General features: G+C 36.2%; 1 protein-coding gene across 12 annotated transcripts in view; it reads right to left on the bottom strand.

The window, feature by feature from the left end:
- Positions 1-23,014, bottom strand: part of Wnk (Wnk kinase) — a 46,280-nt gene that overhangs the window by 6,056 nt on the left and 17,210 nt on the right. For 8 of the 12 annotated variants that reach the window (XM_069138006.1, XM_069138002.1, XM_069137998.1 and 5 more), the window contains 13 exons: positions 20,640-22,960; positions 19,566-19,791; positions 19,224-19,421; positions 18,692-18,766; positions 13,948-16,640; positions 13,381-13,747; positions 12,218-12,370; positions 10,900-11,248; positions 10,456-10,659; positions 9,975-10,066; positions 8,641-9,192; positions 3,635-3,699; positions 3,381-3,547 (listed from right to left, as the gene is read on the bottom strand). In XM_069138006.1, coding sequence (XP_068994107.1) covers positions 3,381-3,547; positions 3,635-3,699; positions 8,641-9,192; positions 9,975-10,066; positions 10,456-10,659; positions 10,900-11,248; positions 12,218-12,370; positions 13,381-13,747; positions 13,948-16,640; positions 18,692-18,766; positions 19,224-19,421; positions 19,566-19,791; positions 20,640-22,960 — 7,462 coding nt within the window. The remainder of the gene's footprint in view (positions 1-3,380; positions 3,548-3,634; positions 3,700-8,640; positions 9,193-9,974; positions 10,067-10,455; positions 10,660-10,899; positions 11,249-12,217; positions 12,371-13,380; positions 13,748-13,947; positions 16,641-18,691; positions 18,767-19,223; positions 19,422-19,565; positions 19,792-20,639; positions 22,961-23,014) is intronic. The other 4 variants (XM_069138020.1, XM_069138016.1, XM_069138025.1 and 1 more) reach the window with 4 other exon arrangements.

Raw genomic sequence — 23,014 nt, 5'->3', positions numbered from 1 at the left:
AAACACTGTACGCCGTGCTGAGCAGTAACAAGTGACGCTAAAATTTTGACTCTGTTTTCCTTCAATTCGTACATCGAAAGTGTTACTTTGTTATCGTTCGTGTTCGTACATCGAAAAATGCCCCGAAAAATTAGCCAAAGTCTGTCAGTGGCACCGCTACAATCGTTGAAATTGCAGCTCATGTAGCTGCATGTACTTTCAATGAAGGTTCTTTTGCCTTGCTGGCCTTTATGCAAGAGATGCACATCCCGACAGGGCCAAGTTCTCACGAATGGGCACGACAAGCTGACGAGTTGCGAATTAGTAGAGCAGAGGAGCAAGCAGCGCGTGACAGTAAAGAAGAAAGAGTTTTGCGTAGACAAATGCAAAAAGATGCTCTAGACCATCTTGATGGAAGCCTTTTGCTCTACGGACCTGGCATCGACGACTCTGTGGGAGTATAAAAAAATTATCGAATTTTATGTTGAATTTTTCAGTACGCAAAACTCTAAAGCGTTTTTCTGAGACTTGTCATTTTTGGAGTCCGTGCCCACCATAACTAAAAATCTACTGGACCAATCGTTTTGAAATTTTGCACAGTGTTTTTTCACATTATTCACCAGGTATTGTCGGGAGCTTTTTTTTTTTTTTCAATAATTATCAATTTTACAACAACAAATTAGACGTTTTTTTTAGCGAAAATCTGGTTTTTGGCTTCCAAGTGCTACGAAAAATCGAAAAATCGAAAAAAAAAAAAAATCCTCCCGTGAATACCTCGACAAACATCTCCTTTAACAAATGCATTTTGATTTTTTCGTTTCACATGATTTGGTTGCGAGTTATGATGGGCACCGCAAAACAACTTTTTCTCGAGGCGCCTCCGGAGATTCATCGTCAGTCGCTCAATTTTTGATATTTTGCAATGAAAATTTAGGGAAATATTGTTTCAAATGTTACATTATCATGTATGGATTGCCTGAATAAACTAACACCATCTGTATTGCCAAAAAAAAATCTTAAAAACATGCTTTTTTTTCACCGAATTAACCTTACCCCCCCCTTAAGAAATGGGAACATTCCAAAAGAAAATGCTCAACAGACGCTGTTGCAAAACTGTAGCAAAAACGACATGAGTGGCTTGGAAACAGCTTGGTTATTAACTAGTTCACTGAGATGTTGCAGGTGAAGTGGTTTACAAGTTTCATCTGTATTCGGGGCAGCAGCAGGTGTCACAGTCCGAATAGTAAGCGAACCGGGAAGAGCATCAAATCTGGATCTGTGAAGAATGGTCTGGGGCAAGAGCTCGATTGGGCATACCTGATCAGGTCTTTATTTTGCAAGTAGGCCCGGAATTTTTCCGTGATTGTGATTTTGATGTCTTTCCAGTGGGATGGCGATAGGTTGTCAAGAATGTCGTCCTCATTTATGAGTTGCAGGATTTCTTTTAGCTGTTAAGTCCAGTTAAGCTTGTTTGAGTTAAGGCCAGTGTTGCTTAAAGTAATAAGTCGAAAAAGATATACTTTGGGTAGTCTCGTGTCTAGCATTTCTAGGATCATGTTGACCCAATTATAAGCTGACTTAAATATTTCGAGAGACATGTGCAACAGATCAAGCTCCAGTCGTAGTGCACAGTTAGGTGTGCATCTGGGCAGATGAAGTAACTGCTTGTAGAAGTACAAGTGTGCCGTTTCAAGTTTTTCCATGCAATCTTCTTTCAGTCCCTATAGGTGGGCAAGGTAAAGGAGAGTTGAATGGGCTATGCTGCCGCACATTTTGGTCTTACTCTGTCAAGAGAGTTTGCTTTTAACCGCGATAGTATTGGCAGTACAGTTCCTGAAACCTGCCTGCATCTTCTGGAGGCATCAGATATCACCAAAGCCCCCTGGAGCATGCAGCTGAAGGGTACACCGTTCATTCGTACGATTTGAGAACTTCTAGTTTGGCGCCTTGGCATGGGAATCCTTGTCGGATTTTCTGCTACGACCCGAAATTCTGCACACAATTACCTTGGTTTTGTTGGCATAATGTTGTTGGTGTACAGAAGCATGATAGTTTCATTGGCTCCCCCAAGGCTCAGACCTTCCATATTGTCGGATATATAGAACTGTACCAGGTCACACATATAGGTTAAAAAGTAAAGGGCTTAGGATTTCATCCTGCAGCACTCCAACGGTAATTGGAATAGGTTTTGACAGTATTCTGTTGACTCTGACATGCATTGCAACGTTCTCGTAAAAGTTTTTCATTAATCGTATGAATTTGACACTGCAACTGGGATACCTGAACTTTGACCAAAGCTTAGCATGAGGCACAGAGTCAAAGTCACGTTAAAAATCTATAAAGAGTGCGCACGCGACAATCTTCGAAAACCGAAGCTGCATCTGCAATAGCGCTTGAAAAGCAGGAAAACATTATCAACGCAGCTTTTGCCTTTGCAGAATCCGGCTTGCTTTTCAGGGATGATTTTAGCTTCATTTGCCCATTTTCTTAATCTGAGGTGGAGTATTTGCGTGAAGATTTTCACGATACTATTAATTAGAGCGATTCCGCTATAGTTTGCTGGAGCAGAGATGTCTCTTTTTTTGTACATCATGATCATAACAATGCTTGCCCAGTCCGCCGGTATTACTTCGGATTCCCAGATCTTATTGAATAGCAAAAGAAGATATTGGGTCCAGTTTTCTGGTAATTCTTTCAGAGTCATTGCTAATGGAGTCTAGATCGGGTGATTTGTTAAGCTTACATTTGTTAATGCTTGTGCGTAGCTCTTCTAGAGTAAAACCGAGGTCTAGAGCACATGGGTGAGTATTTGTAAGTGTTAGGGAAATCGGAGAATATATTCCACGTTAAAAGCACCTTTTTGTTTAGCAAAAAATAAATTTGTTTAAGTTGAAAATTAGTTGAATGACAGGATTTTATAGCGATTGAAATGCTTTACAAAAAAAAACCATATTTTGCGATAAGTTAGTGTTTTTGCCGTTCATTTCGAAAAAAGTGAATTTTTACATGATTTCAACTTTAACCTTGAATAACTTTTGACAGAGTTTAGCTATCAACAAATTAGAAGAGACCTTTTTCGTAGAGTATTCAATTCCCTACAAAAATATGTAGCAGATACTTATGTCGAATGCCTCGTTACTGTGCTACAAAATTCAGAAATAACTAAAATTATTTTATAGTGTTAATTAAATGGAAAATGAAAAATTGCTTTCAGGAACCACTAAATATTAATATTGAGGACTCAAATTATAGCAGGCGTCTTATTTTCTCTTCCTACAATTATTAAACAAGTGACTTTGAAAAAAAAAAAAATAGTCGATTTATTTGGACCAGTCTAATATTCACCTAAATCTGAATGTCAAGTTTTCAATTTCAAAAGTTTATGTCAACCTCATACCAACCTGCAACTGTTGAGGCAACTGTGTGGTAGAGCAGGGGATGATGTTGGTGTTGATGCAAGGCGCTGGCCTGTTGCTGTTGCTGAATTAATAATTGTAACTGTTGTTGTTGGAATCTTTCTAATTCTTCTCTGTGTCTGCGCTGCAAGGTTTCTAACTCTGTTGTTTGCCTGTACATAGAATAAGCGTTAATATACAAATATACTTACAATAGTAGAAACATTTAGTATTGTATTGAATGCACGTTGAAGGCATACCTTTTAATAAGAAGCTGATACTCCTCGCTAGGTGTCAACACTTGATTCTTCTCATCTTTTTCAGACTGAAACATTAACAATACATAATTTCACATAAAGATCAAATGCTGTGTTGCAATTATGAATCGAAATCACATCATAAGTTGCAATTTGAATATCGAGCAAGTTTGAGTAAGTTATACAGTATGAGATATGGAAAAAATATTATATGTTTGAGTAAGATTGAAACTCATAGCAGAGACAGTGTAAGATAATTCGGAAAATTTCATCTGAATTGTAACTATTAACCGGCAAACGAAATCTTCACGACTCCGTCATTCTCTCTCAATACTTGCTCCTTTACCTAACACCACAGATATTATAAGATACCCATTTGTGATAGCTGCTTAATATGAACACATTCAGCCACAGATAGAAAGATATGTATACTGGTGATCCCAACAAATCTGACTCAATTCGAAGACATGTCCAGTTTTTCATTTGTCAGTTCTTGAATATTCATCTACTTAACGATTCTTAATCTGGTTTCAATATTTTTGTCAATCAAATAATCACTGTCCCGATGTATACTTCACTCCATTTCACCTACCCCTTGTCTCTTTTTCTATCAAATTATAAATAAATATAAATATGTAACATGTAACTTGATCGAGAAATCATTTGCTACACCAACATAGTTTGTGAAGTGTATCGTAACGGTACTTGACTACACAATTCATAAATTTTTCATCTAGTAAGCAGTAATTTAAAAATTGGATTGTTATAATAGGGCTGGATGTGTTGTTCAATTTACAATTGTTTAATGATGTAATTTATAGTTGAAGTAAGCTGTTTTTATCGAAGCATAAAAGATGCGGGAATGGTATGATATTCTGTGAGAAATTATACAAGTGACTAAAAGTAAAGAAAGACGCAATGTTGCTAAGCTCTATATAAGCAAATAAGTTGATAAATAGCATGCCATGTGTAAATTTCTACAATGTCATTAGAACGAATATTTCGATGTTGTCTTCTCTGTACACGTGGACTTATTGCAAGTTGATTGCTGTGCACAAGTTACAGAGATATGAATAATTGTAAGCGTTAAATTAGTATAATAGAAAATATGAGTTAAATCTGAAACCCCATATTATTGTTGCACTATTACAAAAATTCTCATCATCTGTCTACGATAAAAAAGTATATCGATGATACGCTTACTTGCATTCTATTTTTAATCTAAAAATAATCAAAGTCGATATTTTCCAGTCACTGATTTTTGCAATACTAAATTATAATTTACCCTAGTTAATGAATACATAAATGAACCTCATTACAGATTTAAAAAATGTCATCTCATCCAAAAAGTAATTCGGTTAAAGTGATTTACAGTTTTTCCATTGAAATTTGTTGAGAGCTGCCACAAAGGGAAGGTTGGGAAATATTGTTATAGATGACTTTGGCTAAGGAATAACACATGAATATTCTGACAGTTAAACGTATACAGATCGCACCCTTCACCACAAAGGATCACACGAGTATTTAGCATCACCGTTCCATGTTTGATCATAACATATTCTGGGCCATATTTATAATAAATGATGGAAATATCTCAGACTTCTTTCAGTCAAGTACTATTGATATTGCATTACCGAGACTGAAAACTTTTCCAACTAATACAATATTTTATGTTGTAATTATTATATACAGTGTTTACGTTATTGCTATGTCTAAACTTTTAACATGTAACTTATTGAAAAGTGGCAGTGAACCTCCAATTTTAATATTCGCACTATGTCACTTGAGAAATCTGTTTTTCATTAGAAATATGGCGCATGATATGTAGTTTCAATATTTTCTCTTTTAAGCCTTGGTGGTCTTACCCTATGCACCACATGATTCTGATGTGGTTGTGCTGCCCGTTGCGAGGCAGTTGTGCCGGACACCATAGATTTATAATTAGGAATAAGAGTATTATTCTCAGTTACTAAAGGTGGAGTTGTGTTTTGGAACTGATGTTGCAAAAACCTGATTTTCTCTAAATTGTACCTGGGAAAGGATGTGTTTGAGCATAGTGAACTACTTCCTGGAGAATAACAATATCTATGTAGATCATTTTCTTTTTCCTTCTTGATGTCCAACATTTCTAAGTTTGTACTATAATCTCCGGATCCAAAAAAACTTTTTGATGTTATTGGTCCATTTTGCGGTACATCTAACAAGTTAAAACTGTTCCTGGATTTCAGAAAGAATTCACCATCATTACTATCAAATAATGCATCTGCTTCTTTTTCTATGTTAACATTTTGCTCAGTCTGCCACACGTTCAACGGATGTAAAGATTCGTTTCTAGCTTTTTTACTTATTGAATATACTTGTCTTTCGTTATTACCAATTTTTTGTAAAAACTTATGATTTGAAGTACCGTATCCATCGTTACTTGATATTTCAAGATCACAATCACCGTTTATAATATCTGAATTGTATGTATTTTGCGAGTTGAGTAATGCTGAAAAATTAGGAACTTTCATTCCTGCGTGTATTGTGTGATATACATGATTTGCACCGATGTTTCTCTCAAACATCGTTCTGGGATTATTAACTCTGTTTTCGCAATTTTTCGACGAATCAATGTATCCAGGACTCAAATTAATTAAACTTTTAGCTTGTTTTAATTTGGCTTTGAGTAAGTGTCTGGGTTCATGGATCAAATGGTTTAGGTAAACGGTATTTTGCCGTTCGTAACGTGAAGATCTCATCAATGATGGACTGTTTCTCCTGTGAAGTTCAGGTGATGTATTACATTTGCAATCAGAGCTCAAATGATTCGTTGGAAGTCCCAACTCCTGTTGTAGAGTTTCTTGCAAAAAAGGATCATGGTGTTTTCTTAATTGCTCAAGAATCGTGAGGTAATGTTCATCTTCACATAACTTGTAACTATGTGTACGTTTTACTGGCCTGATTCTGTGGCGGACGTAATCAGGGAGTGGAGTATTAGAACACTTTCTACGCTTAAGTGCTCTCTCTTCATAGTCATTGCTTTTCTCAAATAAATCGCAAACAAGTACTGATTTTCTTCGAAGTCTTATTGGCCCACCAGATAATTGTCTTTCCAATTTTGAAATCCTTGAATTTTCAATTTGCTTCTCACCATACTTGACAAATTGCTTTCTACTTCGGTATTTGTTTATGTCTGGAATAACTGGTGTATTACAGTAATTACACAAACTTGGATCATTTGGCTCAGACAATCTTAAATCGATCATTGATCTGGCAAGACGATTATTTTCCTTTAGGTTTGCGGTTTCGTCGCTTACAAAATTGTGTGAATTTAATTTCGTGAATACATTTGATAAACATGGTTCATTTGGTGACAAATCGCTTGTGGAATGAGCGAATTTTGAATTTCTCAGTTCTTTAGATATCACTCCAGGTCTTCCAGAACCGACAGGTTGCCTACCAAAACATCTGAGATCGGAAATTGAATTGGATGCTCTTCTAGAATCACCGATATCGTGTGTTTTGTTGATTGCTTCCGGAAGATCTTGTTTAATTGACGTGAAAAAATTTGGAGATCTTAAGTCTGATTCCGAGTTGGTTTTTTTAGTAAATTCCTGCAGCCGGTTATTTCTTCTTGGGGATCTCGACTCTTGTGTTAATTTTTCAATGTACCTATTTTCATGTGAGAGAGGTGAAGTGGTTCTTAAATCAGTAACAGAATCAGCAAATCTTTTGCTGCACCTAACAGTGTTTATATTTCTAATATGTTGCTCGTTAGCATATTTTACACGATATTGCTCATAAGCCTGTTTTGACTTTGGTTTAAAGTAAGTACTAGACATACCATAATTTTTAATTGTCGCATTCTTGTTATAATCGATAACATGCTGCGATCTTAATGACATTCCGGGTATTATCTTTGGGAAAAACCCAATTTCTTTTCCCTGGGATACAGTAGGTTCTTTGTCATAGCATTCAGTTACGAATATTGGTTTCAGATAAGACCTATTTGACTCAGTCGATGATGACGACACTGTGTCGCCAAAATTTTTCATACTGTATACAGGCTGTCGAATTTTTGCAAATCTCTTATGCGTTTGATTTTCGTTTAGAGGGATAGAATTCATGTCACGAGATATGCTTTCTTCTTGATGTATATTTACTGTTGACTTACTGGAAAACTGTACTGACAAAGAGTTTAAGTCACTTTTGCACAGTGGTTCCAATATGGTGGTCCGATTTTTAGGGGTGCAATAAGCTGAGGTCGGTATGTTAGTATTTGCATTTAAAGCTGACGTTTTGCTTGCAGTTTTGCTATTAGGTATCCCAGTAGTCAAATTCGAAGCAAAATTGAAGAATGTAGAATTATTTTCTAAGCCAGGTAATACTTTTTCACTGATTAAACTTCTCTTCAGAGGTAAAAAATGATCAAGAAATGCACTTTTAGTGGAGTCAGAGTTCAATGACTCATGACAGTTTTGAGATGTACCTTCGATATCTTTGCCAATCTGTGTTTCATTAGATTTGCTAATGTCTAAGGAATGAAAACCGAATTGAAATCTAGTTGTAATATCATCCATCGAATTTTTATCAGCTATCATACTGCTTGCAGGCATCGCAATATTGGTTTGGATGTTTGAAAAAGTAATAGGCTTTTGAATAAAATCTGATGGATTTATCTTTATACGATGATTGCTTTGAAAATTTCGTGCTTCTTGTGTACCTAAAGTAGCGCCTCCATTATTTTGGTGCATACTAAGAGTGCCCTGGAATGGTACATTTGACACAGTGGATGTACTATGTGCATTGTATGACCCAGAAGCTTGTACGTTTTGTATCTGATTCAAGATTCCATTAGGATGATAACTTTGATAGGTGGCACTGATAATTGGCGTTTGATGATGATTAATTTTATGTATTGATCCCAAATTTTTTTGTGCATTATTAACATGCAGTGAGGCGTTTTGCTCAGTATTTACATTCTGAAATTGCTGTTGTCGCATTGTCAATGGTAACTGTTGCTGTACCTGATTTTGCAAAGGATGTTGCAGAGTATTATCCTGGAGTCGATTCGTGATGGGCGACAAATTTTCAGCTTGTGCTCCAAGGTTCAGAGGATCGTGCGGGATATCTTTTTGTGGCTGAGTTTGAGGAGATGAACATTGAGTGAAAGAATCATGCGCGTTTTTAACAGCATCTCGTGGTATCACATGCTGCTTTGAGCCCGGAGGGGGTTTTAACAAAAATATATTTTGAATTTGTTGGTCTAGAGATTGAGTAGAATATATCGCGTTATGAATTGAGGCATTTTTTTGACCTTGTGTGTTTAGGGTTGTCTGCGGAAAGGTGTGTGTATTACGTTGTTGAGGTTGAAATACGGGAAGTCTAAAATCGGTTTTTGGTGATGTAGGTAAACTATACTGTTTTTTGGAAATAGGGCTTTGGTAATTATAATGGGAAGACAAGTCAGAGGTAAAAGATGAAGAATAGGAGGAGGGAAAGCTTTTGGTGCCCGGCGGCGTAGCTACCATCAAACTTTCACTGCTCACCCTCAGAGAGTCCACCAATCTGCCTGGAGACTACAGAGCCCCAAAAAATAGACCCCAAACATATTGTAATAAAAAAATATGCCAAAAAAGAATGTAGGGACCTATTCAAAGTTGTCTATTGATAGAAGAACAAGATAGAAGTGAAGCGTTTCACGCGATTGTCAAATATTGGAACAAGAAAAAGTGCTGCAGTTGTACGGCATAACAAATTAAAAGAATATTTTCAAATCAATATCATTCAAAAACTTTGATGATAATATCGCTGATTTCTAGCTGGACATATAGTTCCATTTGTGTCACATATATTTACTCGTAGTAATAGAAGTAGTAGTCGGAATAGTAGTAGCGGTGGCAGTATGTAACAGTAATCAACAAAACATCTCAGATTACCGTAAAAATACTGATATTTCGGCCCATGGTACTGAGACAGTATTTTCTTTTAGGACGATTTTTAATTCACTTGTGTATTGTTCATTGTAATTTCATTGACGGAAAATCACAAGTACAATATCTATGATTCTATAGCACAAGAGAACCTAACTAAAAATATTCTAGTATTATGCGTAATAGTCAAAATTTTATGACTCTTTGGTATCTATATTAGTTGGTACGAAGAATTCAGTTGACAATTGAAATTAAATAAATTAATACCAAAACATTACTACCATGCCATACATGATTACCTTTCAAATTAGTAATTTACAAAATGCACAACACAACACTTTGTTAAAGAGCAATAAATATTGTGGGTCCATCGATAATTTACAATTAAGAAAATATGAATTTAATAAGAAAGCAAATAAAAAGGTTACCTCAGTCGTTAGGGTGCCGATGGATGAGGCGGAAGAAGTAGGCGGTAAGGAGCCTTCTCTGCTATGAAGCACTTGAACTGGTATACCTGTACCTATAAAAAATCAGAAACAAATCATACTTCCAATGTACTTTATTATACGTTATTCTTTCTGAATATGTATAGGTATGGTACTGTGATATTCTTGAAATTAGACAACACGAACTGGTACAACGATCCAAGATAATATAAGTAATCATCAATGGAAGTATAATATTTTGGAATGTTCCTCTACGAAGAAAACGATCTCATTGGAACTTCTACATTCAACTAGATAAACTCGAGCTGATTTACAAAATTCGAAAAACCAGGATGTTATACCTTGTTAGATGGGTTAGATCAATTGTAAATTTTGAGGGGGTTAAGCTCAGATTTGATACAATACATTTACAAGTAGAAATAAAGGATAGCCTTATTTTTATGTAAGATCAATTCGTACTTACACTGCATCTCTTCCATATGATGAGTAGTTACGCTAAATCGGCCGGCACGCCTAGTCATCATTTCCTCCTGCTGTTGTCTATGTTGGTCAGAACTTGTCAACGATGTTTGTTGCTGACTAGTTGGTACAGCATCAACAGGAGGTGGCCCAGCTACTTTAGATACCATGAATCTCGATATTTTTCTTACTGGTTGATCTGATATCGCTTGCTGTAAAGTAAATTTAAATTAAACTTTAAAATATTTTTAGGAAAACTTTGATAAATTTTTCTGTCTTCAGATGCGAATGAATGAATTTCATGCAATTGCTACTACTATCAAGAAATTTTATACTATCAAGGAATATCATTATTTTGAACTTTTCAAGGTTAAAATCCTTAACATTTCACTGAGTCATTAATATTCTGTCTCACATAGAACACTTACGCACAACAATAAATATCTACTTGCCTCAGGAGCATTATCGATAGTTTGTTCCAAATTGATAGGGGTATTGGAACCCGAGTTAGAATTGATGACGCTTGGTGAAATAGCAGCAATAGGTACAGGGTGAACGGCAGCGAGCTGTGTTTGTTGTGTAGGAAATATTTGTCCCGTGGGCACAGGAGGTGTAGAAGGTTGTGAAGGCGAAGAAGTTATCAATGGACTTCTATGATGAATCTTTGCCAATTCTTGCTCCAATTCTTGTAAACGAGATCCTGGCCTTTGAGAACGTATTTTGACATTCTCCTTACTTGGTGACATTGCTTCTGAACCTCCCGTAATCAATGGGCTATCGGTCGTACACTCCGAGTTCTGTGTTTAATTTTTGAGAGTAATTTTTTTAAACATTTTTTAGATCTCTTACTTATCTAAATGTCCTACACAGGAGAATCTCAAATCAAATGCATAGTCTGCTATTATTGCAAACAATTTACTGCTAATTTTTGTGAACTCAGTTATCGCACGTACGATGTTAAATAAATTGATATACTGTATAATTAACTGTGATACAAAGTTTTGTTCATCGAGGCAATGATAGATAAAAAGCTACGATTATATTTGTACATAGGCCTCTCTATCCCATCTACCAATCATGATAAAATCGATGTAAAAAATGAAATCAAAGTATTCAACATGCCCAACTTCTTATACGCATATTTGGAGTTTGTACATGATGCCATGCGACTGATTTATTATAGAAAGCACGCTCCAATCACAGAGTATGTCAGATAACTGAGAAGTTTAACAATCTGTCAAGTCTCGGAGTAATGACTTTACCTAACCATGTCACACCTAGAGTTTTCTATATAAACTAAACACATTATCAGTTGAAATTTTTCTATGTAATTCTTTAAGGTCTGCATCAATTTAGAGCGTCACTCTACTTTTCAAGAAATTAAACTTTTTCTCAGCCTTCACCGCATATTTATGCACTTAAAAGATATTCTTGACCACAATAACCTTATCATATATTCTTGTAATTTCAGGTTTTGTATTACGTTTCTGATTTGTATTCTTTAATAACTTTTAATATCATATCAAAACGGCAGTATGTTGAAGTAATTATCATTGTTATATGTATTTGGAAGACAAACAAATTGAATCCCTTGGTTTGAAGCCTGACTTACACGATGAATATTATATGTCGCTGTCCACATGGCACATGACTATACATTACTAGTCTCAGAAAATTTATGATTGAAAAATAGCAGCCATTTTCTAGGTAAACTAATAGAAATATATAGCTGTTGTAAAAAAATATTATATTCATTATTCACTCACTAGTTGTGTGGTTGCAGATACAGCGATCGATGGTTCTTGGCTATAAAAAACTCCTTCCACAGGTATGCCAACATTACTTACATCACTGAATGCAGCATGAGGAATGAAGGCAGCTATCGTTGAATGTACTGTTGTTTGTGGAGACAAAGTTCCCTGAGTTGAAGAAGAACCATTTGTTAATTACAAGTTGTCCAATTTTTATCAGTATTTAGAGAATTACAGACTCCATATGATTTATTACTTTGAACAAGTTTTTAGTAAACAAAGATAAGTTTTTAATCTATTATCCTCACAGCTGTACCTGAATTACATGCTGGGTTAGAAATTCTTCAACTATTGAAACCGTAAAGTTTCGGAAAAATGTGATATCTAGTAAATCTTTTTCTAAAACCAACAGCAGATACTTTACAAATTTATGGGCTTGCAAGCGATTATGAAGAGACTTAAGATTGCCACTAATTTTCTGTATTAAAATTTCCTAACATTTCCTGGTTTTCCAATGATACGATTTCAATTTTGCAAATCTGTAGTATTCATTTACATCACATGCTGATTAAAGAAGCAGTGATTTATTAATAAGACATTTCTATGAAAGTCTTTCTTTTGTGGTTTGTTCATGGTAATGATGAAAAACTGATGACTTTCATTAAGAAAAACAGTCGCTTTCGGTTTTATGCAACATAGAAGTGTCTGTCGATACTTTTTTATCGGATAAATATTTATTTACTCTGAACCATGTTTTTAACTTTGAAAGACTGAATAGCAAGAACGAACGCAGATCATTTTGACTGGGTTCACATAAATTTAAATCACGAATAAAATAAAACTTAAGGAAAAAATAGAAAAGATGGTGTGCCTTTGTTGATTTTATCTATCATAAATCACGGATAATTCCATGTAAGAATTAGAAATAAAAAAAAATATATAACTGCTACGAAAATTTCAAGAAAAGAAATGAAAATTATAAGAATGTGTAACATGGTAATCAATTTTACATGAAATTCAACTTTTCTGAGTTTCATCAAGGAATAAGATCTTTTCCGGATATCTCAGGATTCAGATTACATGGAAACCTTGGTAAGAGTTTACATAAACTGCACACAATACTTGACAACCACATTAAATAAATATCATAAACGTACCGACTACTAGTTGATACTTACTAAGGAATGACTAGCAACAGGCATGCCAATGTTGGCCAATTTTTGCTGCAGGGTATGCATGTATGTGTCGTATCCGCCTGCTGTTTGGTGAGAATGAGGTGTAGCAGGATGACTTATTGGAGGGGTTCCTATGCTCAGAGATTCGGAAGGTTGGCTTGTTAACTGTACTAGCTTCTGTTGTAAATCTGCAATCGTTTGGGGCCCACTACTGTCAGCAATCTTGTCCAGAGAATTTTGCTGGCTCAACTTCGAATGTTGTTGCATCAGTGACGTTTCTGTTAGTTCGGTGAGCGTATGATCGGGTGTTGCTTCGTGACTGGAGTTGTCATATTCGGAAGACACGACTTGACAGTCTGAACTAGTACGCCTGGTACATGAAAGAAAATCGAATATTGTTATAAAAACCAGAGTAAAGACACAATTCATAAACTAATTCAAAGGCAAATCTAGGACAACTATTTGCAGATACTGTTATATGACATATGTATATGTTTAATAAAATTTTAAAAGCGCAGAATTCAATCATTATGAGCAGTATACAATGCCACATGTTTCTTTGTGCATTACCTGCTTGTATCGTTATTTTCAACGCTGTTGACTTCTGCTTCCAATAGTGACACCACATTATTGTTGATATTAATATTTTGTGGTTGCTCAGATGTAGCAGCATAGTCATTACTTGATTCTTGCATAGATTGCTGCAGCAATGGCGTTACTTGTTGAATTTGTGATTGATTTTGCATAGGATGAACCTGTTGACCTGAAGGCAATTGTTGTACACTTAAATTATTCTGCAAAATTGAGGTTTTATTCTGTTGTTGAATGCTCCATTGCTGTACTATTGTTTGTGTTTGTAGATTGTGTTGTTGACTTTGGACGTTCTGTGAGATTATTGGTTGTTGTACACTCTCAATATTTTGTAAAGTCTGTTGATGACTTTGAATCGTTTGTTGTACCAACTGATGAGTTGTTTGATACTGGGCTTGACTCTGTTGCGCAATAGGAGGCACTTGTTGATGATTTTGAAGGTGTTGTTGATTTTGCAGGCCTTGATGTACCGGTTGAACATTTATTTGCATACCTTGTTGCATTTGTGGTTGATTTTGAAAAGCTTGAGGAGCAGGCTGCTGATTTTGATTATTCGACGGAATTGTTGGTACATTTTGTAAACTTGGTTGATTCTGTTGTATATGGGCTTGCTGAGAGTGAGGTACCAGGGTAGCTTCAGGTTGTATGGGTTGAAAATATTGCTCAGGATGCAGTGTTGTTTTATGTTCCACAGAAACTATGTTTGCATTTGGCTCATGAATAGTATTTACATTATGCGGAGTAACAGATTTAGATTTTGGATTTGAGAGTATGTTAGCAAGGTTTTGAGCTAGATCTGGAAGTGTAGATGAGACTTCTTTGGGCTTTGCTGCAACTTTCGGCGGCATCTCAACACTTGTTACTACAGGGACCTGAGCTTGTGTACTAGCAGCATGATGACCTATTGACGATGGCTGAGAAATGTCGGCTACGACTTGAGGGGTAAATACATTAGTTGCATGAGTATCTTGATGTTGCGTTTGAACATGTTGAAGATGGATCGGTGTAGACATTCTCCCGTCTTCTGCTATGCCTGAAACGTCTGACAACTGAGAATCGGTCGACACGTTCGAAAGTGTTGAAATATTTGACACTCTACGATTCCTATCATCGAGGTTTTGTTGAATTTGTTGCACGTGCGGTGGTACAATAACATACTGTTGTTGCATTTGTTGGAGTTGTGGTTGTTGCTGTTGGTGTTGTTGTTGAATAAATTGTTGCATGTTCTGATGTTGAAGTTGAGGTTGCTGTGGTTGTTGTAAGTGCTGTGACTGCACTTGGGGTTGTTGGCTTATATTTTGTTGCATAGGTACTGATTGTAGTTGTTGCTGTTGCTGTTGTTGCTGTATTATAATATGCTGTTGCATCATAGACTGTTCTTGATACTGAACTTGCTGGGCTGCAAGCGTTCCTTGTGACACTTGTGGCAACGGCATTTGTTCAATATTCTGTTGCGCTGAAATCACATTTTGCTGAATATGCGCGATATTTTGTTGCATATGCGATATATTTTGTTGGATTGGAGGTGACCCCTGATGTATTTGTTGATTCTGAGAAATCAATGTTGTCGTTTGCTGCACCTGTGTTGTATTTGGACCCATAGATTGATGTATTTGTGAAATATTTTGATGATTTTGTGATACATTATGATGTACCTGACTTGGTACTTGCTGGTGTTGAGGTATCATTTGTTGGGATTGAAATTGTTGTGTACCCTGTTGAACTTGTTGCTGTATTTGTGTCGTGGATTGTTGAATGTGAATTGAATTCACTGTCTTATCTCCAGTTTGTTGTAATTGCTGCTGGGCATGTCTGGCAGTTTCATTGAATGAAGTTGTAACATTTAGCGTTTGTTCCATGCCAGCGGTGTCTTGTTGTTGTATCATTATTGCAGAATCAATTTCAGCTGATATTACATTCTTTTCAGTTGATTTTGCTTGGTCACAAATTACTTGGACATTTGGAGAATTTACATCTGGTGTTACGTTCTCTGCAGTTAAAATATTTGAACATGAGCTTCCTTCTGACAGTTTTTGCGCTGAAGAATTATCGCAATTCTCACTTGAAGTAACATTCGAGATACTAGATGCATGATCAGACACAGTTGTATTTCTCTCCACAACAGGGCTGACCAAAAATCTTGATATTTTACGTAAAGGTGGCGCAGTTAGCGTATTACTTTCAGCTACAGTAGTTACCGGTGCTTTGGTGGCTTGACTATCATCCTCGTTAGTAATATCTGTGGAATCTTGTATACTATCCGTTTCTTTAGCAGGAGCATCCGAATATTTTATTCCTGAATTGGCAGTTGCTGAATTTACTTGATATTGAGTACTGTCCACTACATTTGAATGAGGTTGAGGAGATGCACTTGAATTGCCTTCTGGTACCGCATGACCAACTTCCATTATCGTTTCAGTAGATGTTACAGAAGTTGTAAGTTCGTATGTATCATTTGGTTCATTTGGCATATATGTTGGAGTTAGCGTATCTGTATTTTGAGTAGATGTAGAAGACCGTCGCGATGCTTCTGATGATATGCTGTCAGTTCCTGCTTGACCATCTGGCGTTTGAACACTTTGTTTCTCGCTGGGCACATTTGCGATGTGAGAGATTATTTGATCAATCGGAAGTAATTTTGTTGGTGTAGAAGTGTTCGATGTTTCATCTCTCTGAAAATTTGAAACACATTTATTAGATGCTAGAGTGTAATAAAATATTAAAACTCAAACACATAAAATCTCAACACAACATCTATGCCCAGTGATTACTATTATCAAATAATCCTTTGCACTTAAATTTATAACGAACACATTTTATTCTACAAAAAAACCATATTTGATAGAACATGCAAAAAACTTTTTAGAGTACGAGTAGAAGAATTTGTTTGATATAATAGATTGAAGAAAGTAGAATAATTCTCAATCGGGTTTGGGGAAATTTTTTCATTATTTACAGCGCGCAATAGATTAATACCTTGTCATTTCATCCTGAGATTAAGCCAAACCATATTGCATATAGTAAATTCTATATGCTCTCCATACATATGAGTCATGGATAAAATATGTATTGATATGAAATGATCCACGAAATATCTGTGGATTGCAACAGAACACCATATCGTACAAACTGAACAAGATTGCAATCATATAAACATAATTATAATGCATGTAGTAACTGCATGTAATAAGCTTCTTGAAGCAGCTTATTGAACATAATAGGTGAATTCAAGTATGTATCAGCAGCTAAATCAAGTGCACTGATTTGTTTCATTTTGCGAAAAGCCTTAAATCTTTGTGTACATTTGGTCACTTGAATTATATCGTATTTACACGGAAATAAAATGCAGCTCTCAAATATCAAAGTGCATCTTACAATTTAACTAGATAGTACAAATATCGAATCTAAATTTGGCACAGGCTTAGTATCAGCCAAAGCATAGTGTGATTGCAGCTTCATAAACCAACAAAAATGGGTATACAATTAATATTTACAAATTTACAAATTCTATGTAAAATTCTAGGTACATTCAAACACAGCTGAATTCAGATCTACTTTGATAGGAACTGCTAATTACAGTCAACTCTTCATTACTTATTGCACACTAACTTCCCTCTCCGGCTACCTAACCGTCGGATACATTGCTACATGTTAGTGTATTCACTACCATGCAGCTATAGGTCAGCAGTGAAGATGAGCACGACAAGAGCGCGAATCTAATTAACATATGTGGAAGCTCTCCAAGTTTTTGATTCCTTGTAAAGTCCTGTCCTCAGAACTCCGAGATCAAGAAGTTACGCAGAGTCTTTCGCACTCTGAGAACTAGTAAAGTAGTTCCATTACTGGTTAACCATGACTTTTGTAAAAAAAACTTGTATAAAATTTTATTTATTACATCTCAAAAATCCTAATTTAAGGTTTATATTATATATGAAAAAGTTTGAAATAAGATAAAATTTTTTCTTAATGTTCAGAAGAATATTTTTACCAGAGTAAAAATCAATTTGATCGTATTCACGACACTTTTGTTCTATTTTCCCACAATGTATCCAACATTTGGATATAAATAATTTTCATGAATCAAATTTTTCGAAACTCTGTGAAATTGCCCTCTGCACTGATTGAAATTAAAACATTTTTCATTATGGATCGTTTGCTTTTCGATTGCTCATAATTTTACTCTTATATACAATTTTATAAGATTTCAGTTCCTAGAAAAATATTTTCAGCATTTGAATGAAAAAATTATGAGCAAATGCAAGAACATAAGCAATTACGAACAAATGTCCAGCAAAAGGTCTACGTTGAAAAATGTTTAAATTTAAAAAATCAGATGTCGGAGGGGAAAAATTTCAAGAAGGTGATGCTGTAAATTAGTAAAGTGGCTCATTTTTTTATATATATTGCAGTATACAATTTCTAGCAAATTGGACTAGACTTTAACGCGAATCCTGAACAACAGTAAATACAGTTGTTCACATTTTAAACATGTTATAACTTATAATATAGTAAGTAAATCATTGTGTAGCGAACACTAAGGTTCAATACAATCAGGAGCAATGTGATCAGAGCAGGTACAAAACACTGAAAAAATGTTGAGCAAACAATAAGATCCTTCAACGAAAGAAACAGACCAACAAGCACACCACCGCATTGTTCCCTATGAACCAAACAAAGGAAAAATGGAACGAACCAAATGATCGGACAGAAGAGATAGACTCACCGAACGGTGCCTACGATGAACTTTGTATGATGATCGATGGCTGCTCTGACGGGTTAACGAGCCATGTCTCACCTGCTGCGTCCAAAACCACACACACTAATTATGCGTTCTCATTACCTCAATCCACAGACGCAAATATAATTCTTCTTTTACTTGAAAAGGTTTTTACCAGGACGTCATTCGGTTGTGAGATCATGCAGAGCGATTTAATCACGCAAATTGAATTCACGATTTATCTCCACACATGCCATCACACATTCATTGGTATAGTGAACAAAAGATACATTAAATTTTTAATGTATGAACCACTCGAGATACAGCAGTTACTATCATGAAGCTAGACCGATAGTGAAGGGTTTGTAATAAGCCAGACATGGTTGTTCATGTAGCAACAGAAATCGTCAATATTTCGGTTCTTTAAGCTTTTCCGCCTTAAGATAATTCAGGATCGTATGTATAGTAACTTAAGGTGCGAAATTATGTGATACTTAATCAGTAAATGTTAAAGGGCAATTTCTACATTTCAATTTACCTTAGATGTTTCAAGACTGTGGTCACGATCTCTGGGTCGCCGGCTGTTCACTGGACTGCCTCCTGCTGATTGATCAGGAGGTCCATGCGCCACAAGAGGCAAACTTCTCTCTGGGTCCAACCGTAGCTGCATGACTATGTCGCCAATCAATTCGACAAACGTGTCACATTGGGATTGTGGTAGAAGATTTTCTGTAATCTAGAATCCCACGATTCTAATACATGTAGTGTTCCAGATAAAAAAATATCAATTGCGTTTAAATAAAAACCTGTGATAGGTGTCTTGTGTAAAAACAGAATCGAAACCAATAAAATCATCAAGATTTATGATTATAATACTCACCAAATTATTGGCAATATCCACAGGAACCATGTCGTCCCTATCAAATTTGAACGTGACCGTTTTCTGCTTGCTTGTGTCTAGTTGGCATTCCACTGTCATAGATTGATTCTCGCTGCTCACCGATAAGACTGTTAACTTTATCCCTGGTTTGCGTCGTTTTGTTCCAGAACGCTTTACCCTACTGCGTTCAGGGACTGCAGTTGCCTCAGAATTTTCTGATGTTATTCTATTAGAATGATTACATTTTATTACGACTAATATATCAGGAAACTAGACTAGTATGTTTTGAATATCATTTCCTTGATCGGTATTTTATTTCAACGAACTAAAAGTACGTATTTATCAGTGTAAAATATTAAGCTTGTATGTATATTTGGAATTTTGCAGTACCAAACTATCCTTTGCTGGTTGATTTTTCACTTACTTAGTCAATTTACTACAGGCGTTTGTAATTTGACCAACTCAACTAAAGATATAATTTTTTTTTTTCACTTTGCGAAAGATACATTTGTGCTTTATTATCTTACAAATTCACCATAACTGAAAAACTTCAAAGCCAAAATGGCAAATATTTTGGGAAAAATACTTTACAATATTTGTGACTCTAGAAATTCATCATAAAACTGAATTAAAGTAAAAAATCAGTCTTTGCAAAAGTGCTTTACTTCGACTTATTTGAATTTTTTTACTGGGACTATTTATTTCGGTATTTTCTGATCTTTACAAGAAGAAAACTATATATCTTCACACAGAATGGGTAAAATGTTAGCTTTAATTGGTTTATCTTGGCATTACTACGTCATATGAAATTCTGAAGAAAATCAAAAAATGTTGACTTATCCATGGTAGTTGATTTTACATGAAAAGCCACATACTATAATTTGAAAAATCATATTCACGAAGGCCCAGAGTGTCTAAAGTGAGTGTTTTAGAAACATAAATCGATCGTTCAATTACTTTATGTGCTGGGTGTAAAAGAGATTTCCGTAATTGTGAAAGGTCATTGTGTATCAGGAGAAGAATACAATTTTCATTTTTATTTCTATATATATATATCGGAAAATATGTACTTACCCTTCATTAGTGTTCTGTACAGATGTTGCTTGGTCCAGTTGCGATACTGAATGAACAAGAGGGACAGGTTCACCTGGTAATGATTGTATAGAATCCATTGTATCTTGTTTGCTCAGTGTTCTCTCCATCACATTTGTGGATGACTCCATACTTAGTGAAACCTGTTGTGGTGGCAGGTTGTTAATGGGATTGGAAACAACAGGCATACTTTGCGTAACAGGAACCGTGGTTTGAATGGTATTAGAACTTTGAGAGTATTGTAATTGAGCCAATAAATTTTGTTGAGACTGCTGCTGATGGCCACTTGAAAGAAGAGCTGGTGAACTTTGGATATTCGTTACCGATGACGATTGACAGGCTTGACTTGACGCTTGTATATTCTGCGTATGCACTCCTGGCATTGTACTCTGAACATTTATAGCAGAAGAGCCAGATATCGCTTGTCCCATTTGAGTTTGACCGACTGCTTGAGCATAGCTCTGTGACGTTGTTACTCCAGAGGTGCCGGAAATATTTGGCTGTGAAAATACTTGTTGAGTACTGTGATTCGATGACATAATATCCATGTGAGGTGCCGCACCACTGGATGATGTATATGAGTGATACACCTGTTGTCCAACATTTTGCTGATAAATGGGTGCACTACTATATGGAACATTTGATGCTGTGCTTTGCTGATAATACTGTTGACCTGGAACTGGTGGGGATCCTACTGGATGCTGATGCATTTGATGAATGTGTTGCACTTGCGATTGGGAATACTGAATCTGTTGCTGCTGAACGTGCTGCTGTTGCTGTGGAATTTGCTGTTGCTGAAGAATTTGTTGCTGTTGTGGTATTTGTTGTTGTTGTTGGGGAACTTGCTGCTGCTGAGGCATTTGTTGTTGCTGAGGAATCTGTTGCTGCTGAGTGATTTGTTGCTGTTGAGGAAGTTGTTGTTGCTGAGGGGTCTGTTGTTGTTGAGGAATCTGTTGTTGCTGAGGAATCTGTTGTTGTTGAGGAATCTGTTGTTGCTGAGGAATCTGTTGTTGTTGGGGAATCTGTTGTTGTTGGGGAATCTGTTGTTGTTGAGGAATCTGTTGTTGCGGAATCTGTTGCTGAGGAATATGTTGCTGCTGTGTAACCTGTTGTGGTATTTGCTGTTGTTGAATTTGAATTGGTTGTGGAAGATGTTGTTGAACTTGTGGTTGGTGTTGCAATTGCTGGGGTACATTCATTTGATTTAACTGAATGTACTGTTGCTGCTGTTGTAGATGCTGTTGCTGAGAGACTTGTGGAAACTGTGGCTGGTTTTGAATACTTTGTGGCGTTGAACATTGCGAAGAGCTTGCGCTTAGACTCTGGCCAACTTGTTGAGTATACTGTATCGGTTGTTGCTGCTGTGGCTGGAATTGCTGTTGCTGTTGTTGTACATGTTGCTGCAATCCTTGTTGTATTTGTTGTTGATATTGTTGCTGTGAATATTGATGCTGCTGCGGCGCTTGTGAATGTGATGAAATTTGTTGAATTTGTTGTGCTTGTTGAGGTTGAACAACGGATGTCTGCTGTTGTAAAAGTGGTTGTTGTTGAACTAGCTGAACCTGTTGGGGCTGTAAATTATGCTGCTGCATACTTTGCTGTTGAGACAATTGTTGCATTTGTACTTGTTGCTGTTGTTGTTGAGGGTGAACTTGTTGCTGCATAGGTATTTGCATTGGCTGCTGAATTTGCATTTGTCCTTGGATCTGCAGAGATCCTTGCATCTGCATGCCCATCCCAGACTGTATTTGTTGTTGTTGTTGTTGCATCTGCATTTGTTGCATCAATAGCTGCTGTTGTTGCATTTGTTGTTGCTGGAGCAAGTGATCTGAAGCAGCGTTAGATTCAGCTTCACGGTCAAGACGCTCCTTCTCTTCTTTGGCCTTTCGTTCATCCCTCTCTCGAAGTAGAGTAGCAATTTGGGATTTTAACAGCTTAGCAACAGCTTTGGCATCTTCTTCAAGAATGAGACTAGACTTAGCCATCTCAGAAGCAACTCCCTCGGCATTGTCTGTTGACATAACAAAGTCGAATTGAATCGCCTCATTCTCCTTGTGTTTATTGCTCCGTTTTTTTGGATCTAGAACACGGAGACGAAACTCTATCCGTGATAGTTCAGAATCCGCAATTGCAGTCTCTCTGGAGACCATTTCCAATTTAAAACCAACATCATCTGCGAAAAATTCGTGGTTCAATAGATCTTTGACTAGAGGACGTTCTTCCTTTTTCAATCGAATGCACATTTCAATTATGTCGCGAACTTCGGGATTTTCTACTTTGTCGTAACTTTGTGGTTTGACCCCCTAAACAGAAAGAAACAAAGTCTATTACTTAAGTTTATATAAACGGCCAGAATT

This window comes from Neodiprion pinetum, chromosome 1, assembly GCF_021155775.2.
Source record: "Neodiprion pinetum isolate iyNeoPine1 chromosome 1, iyNeoPine1.2, whole genome shotgun sequence".
In the NCBI taxonomy this organism is placed as follows: domain Eukaryota; kingdom Metazoa; phylum Arthropoda; class Insecta; order Hymenoptera; family Diprionidae; genus Neodiprion; species Neodiprion pinetum.
The sequence above is the reverse complement of the archived record's forward strand: the minus strand, read 5'-3'. Positions and strand labels throughout refer to the sequence as shown.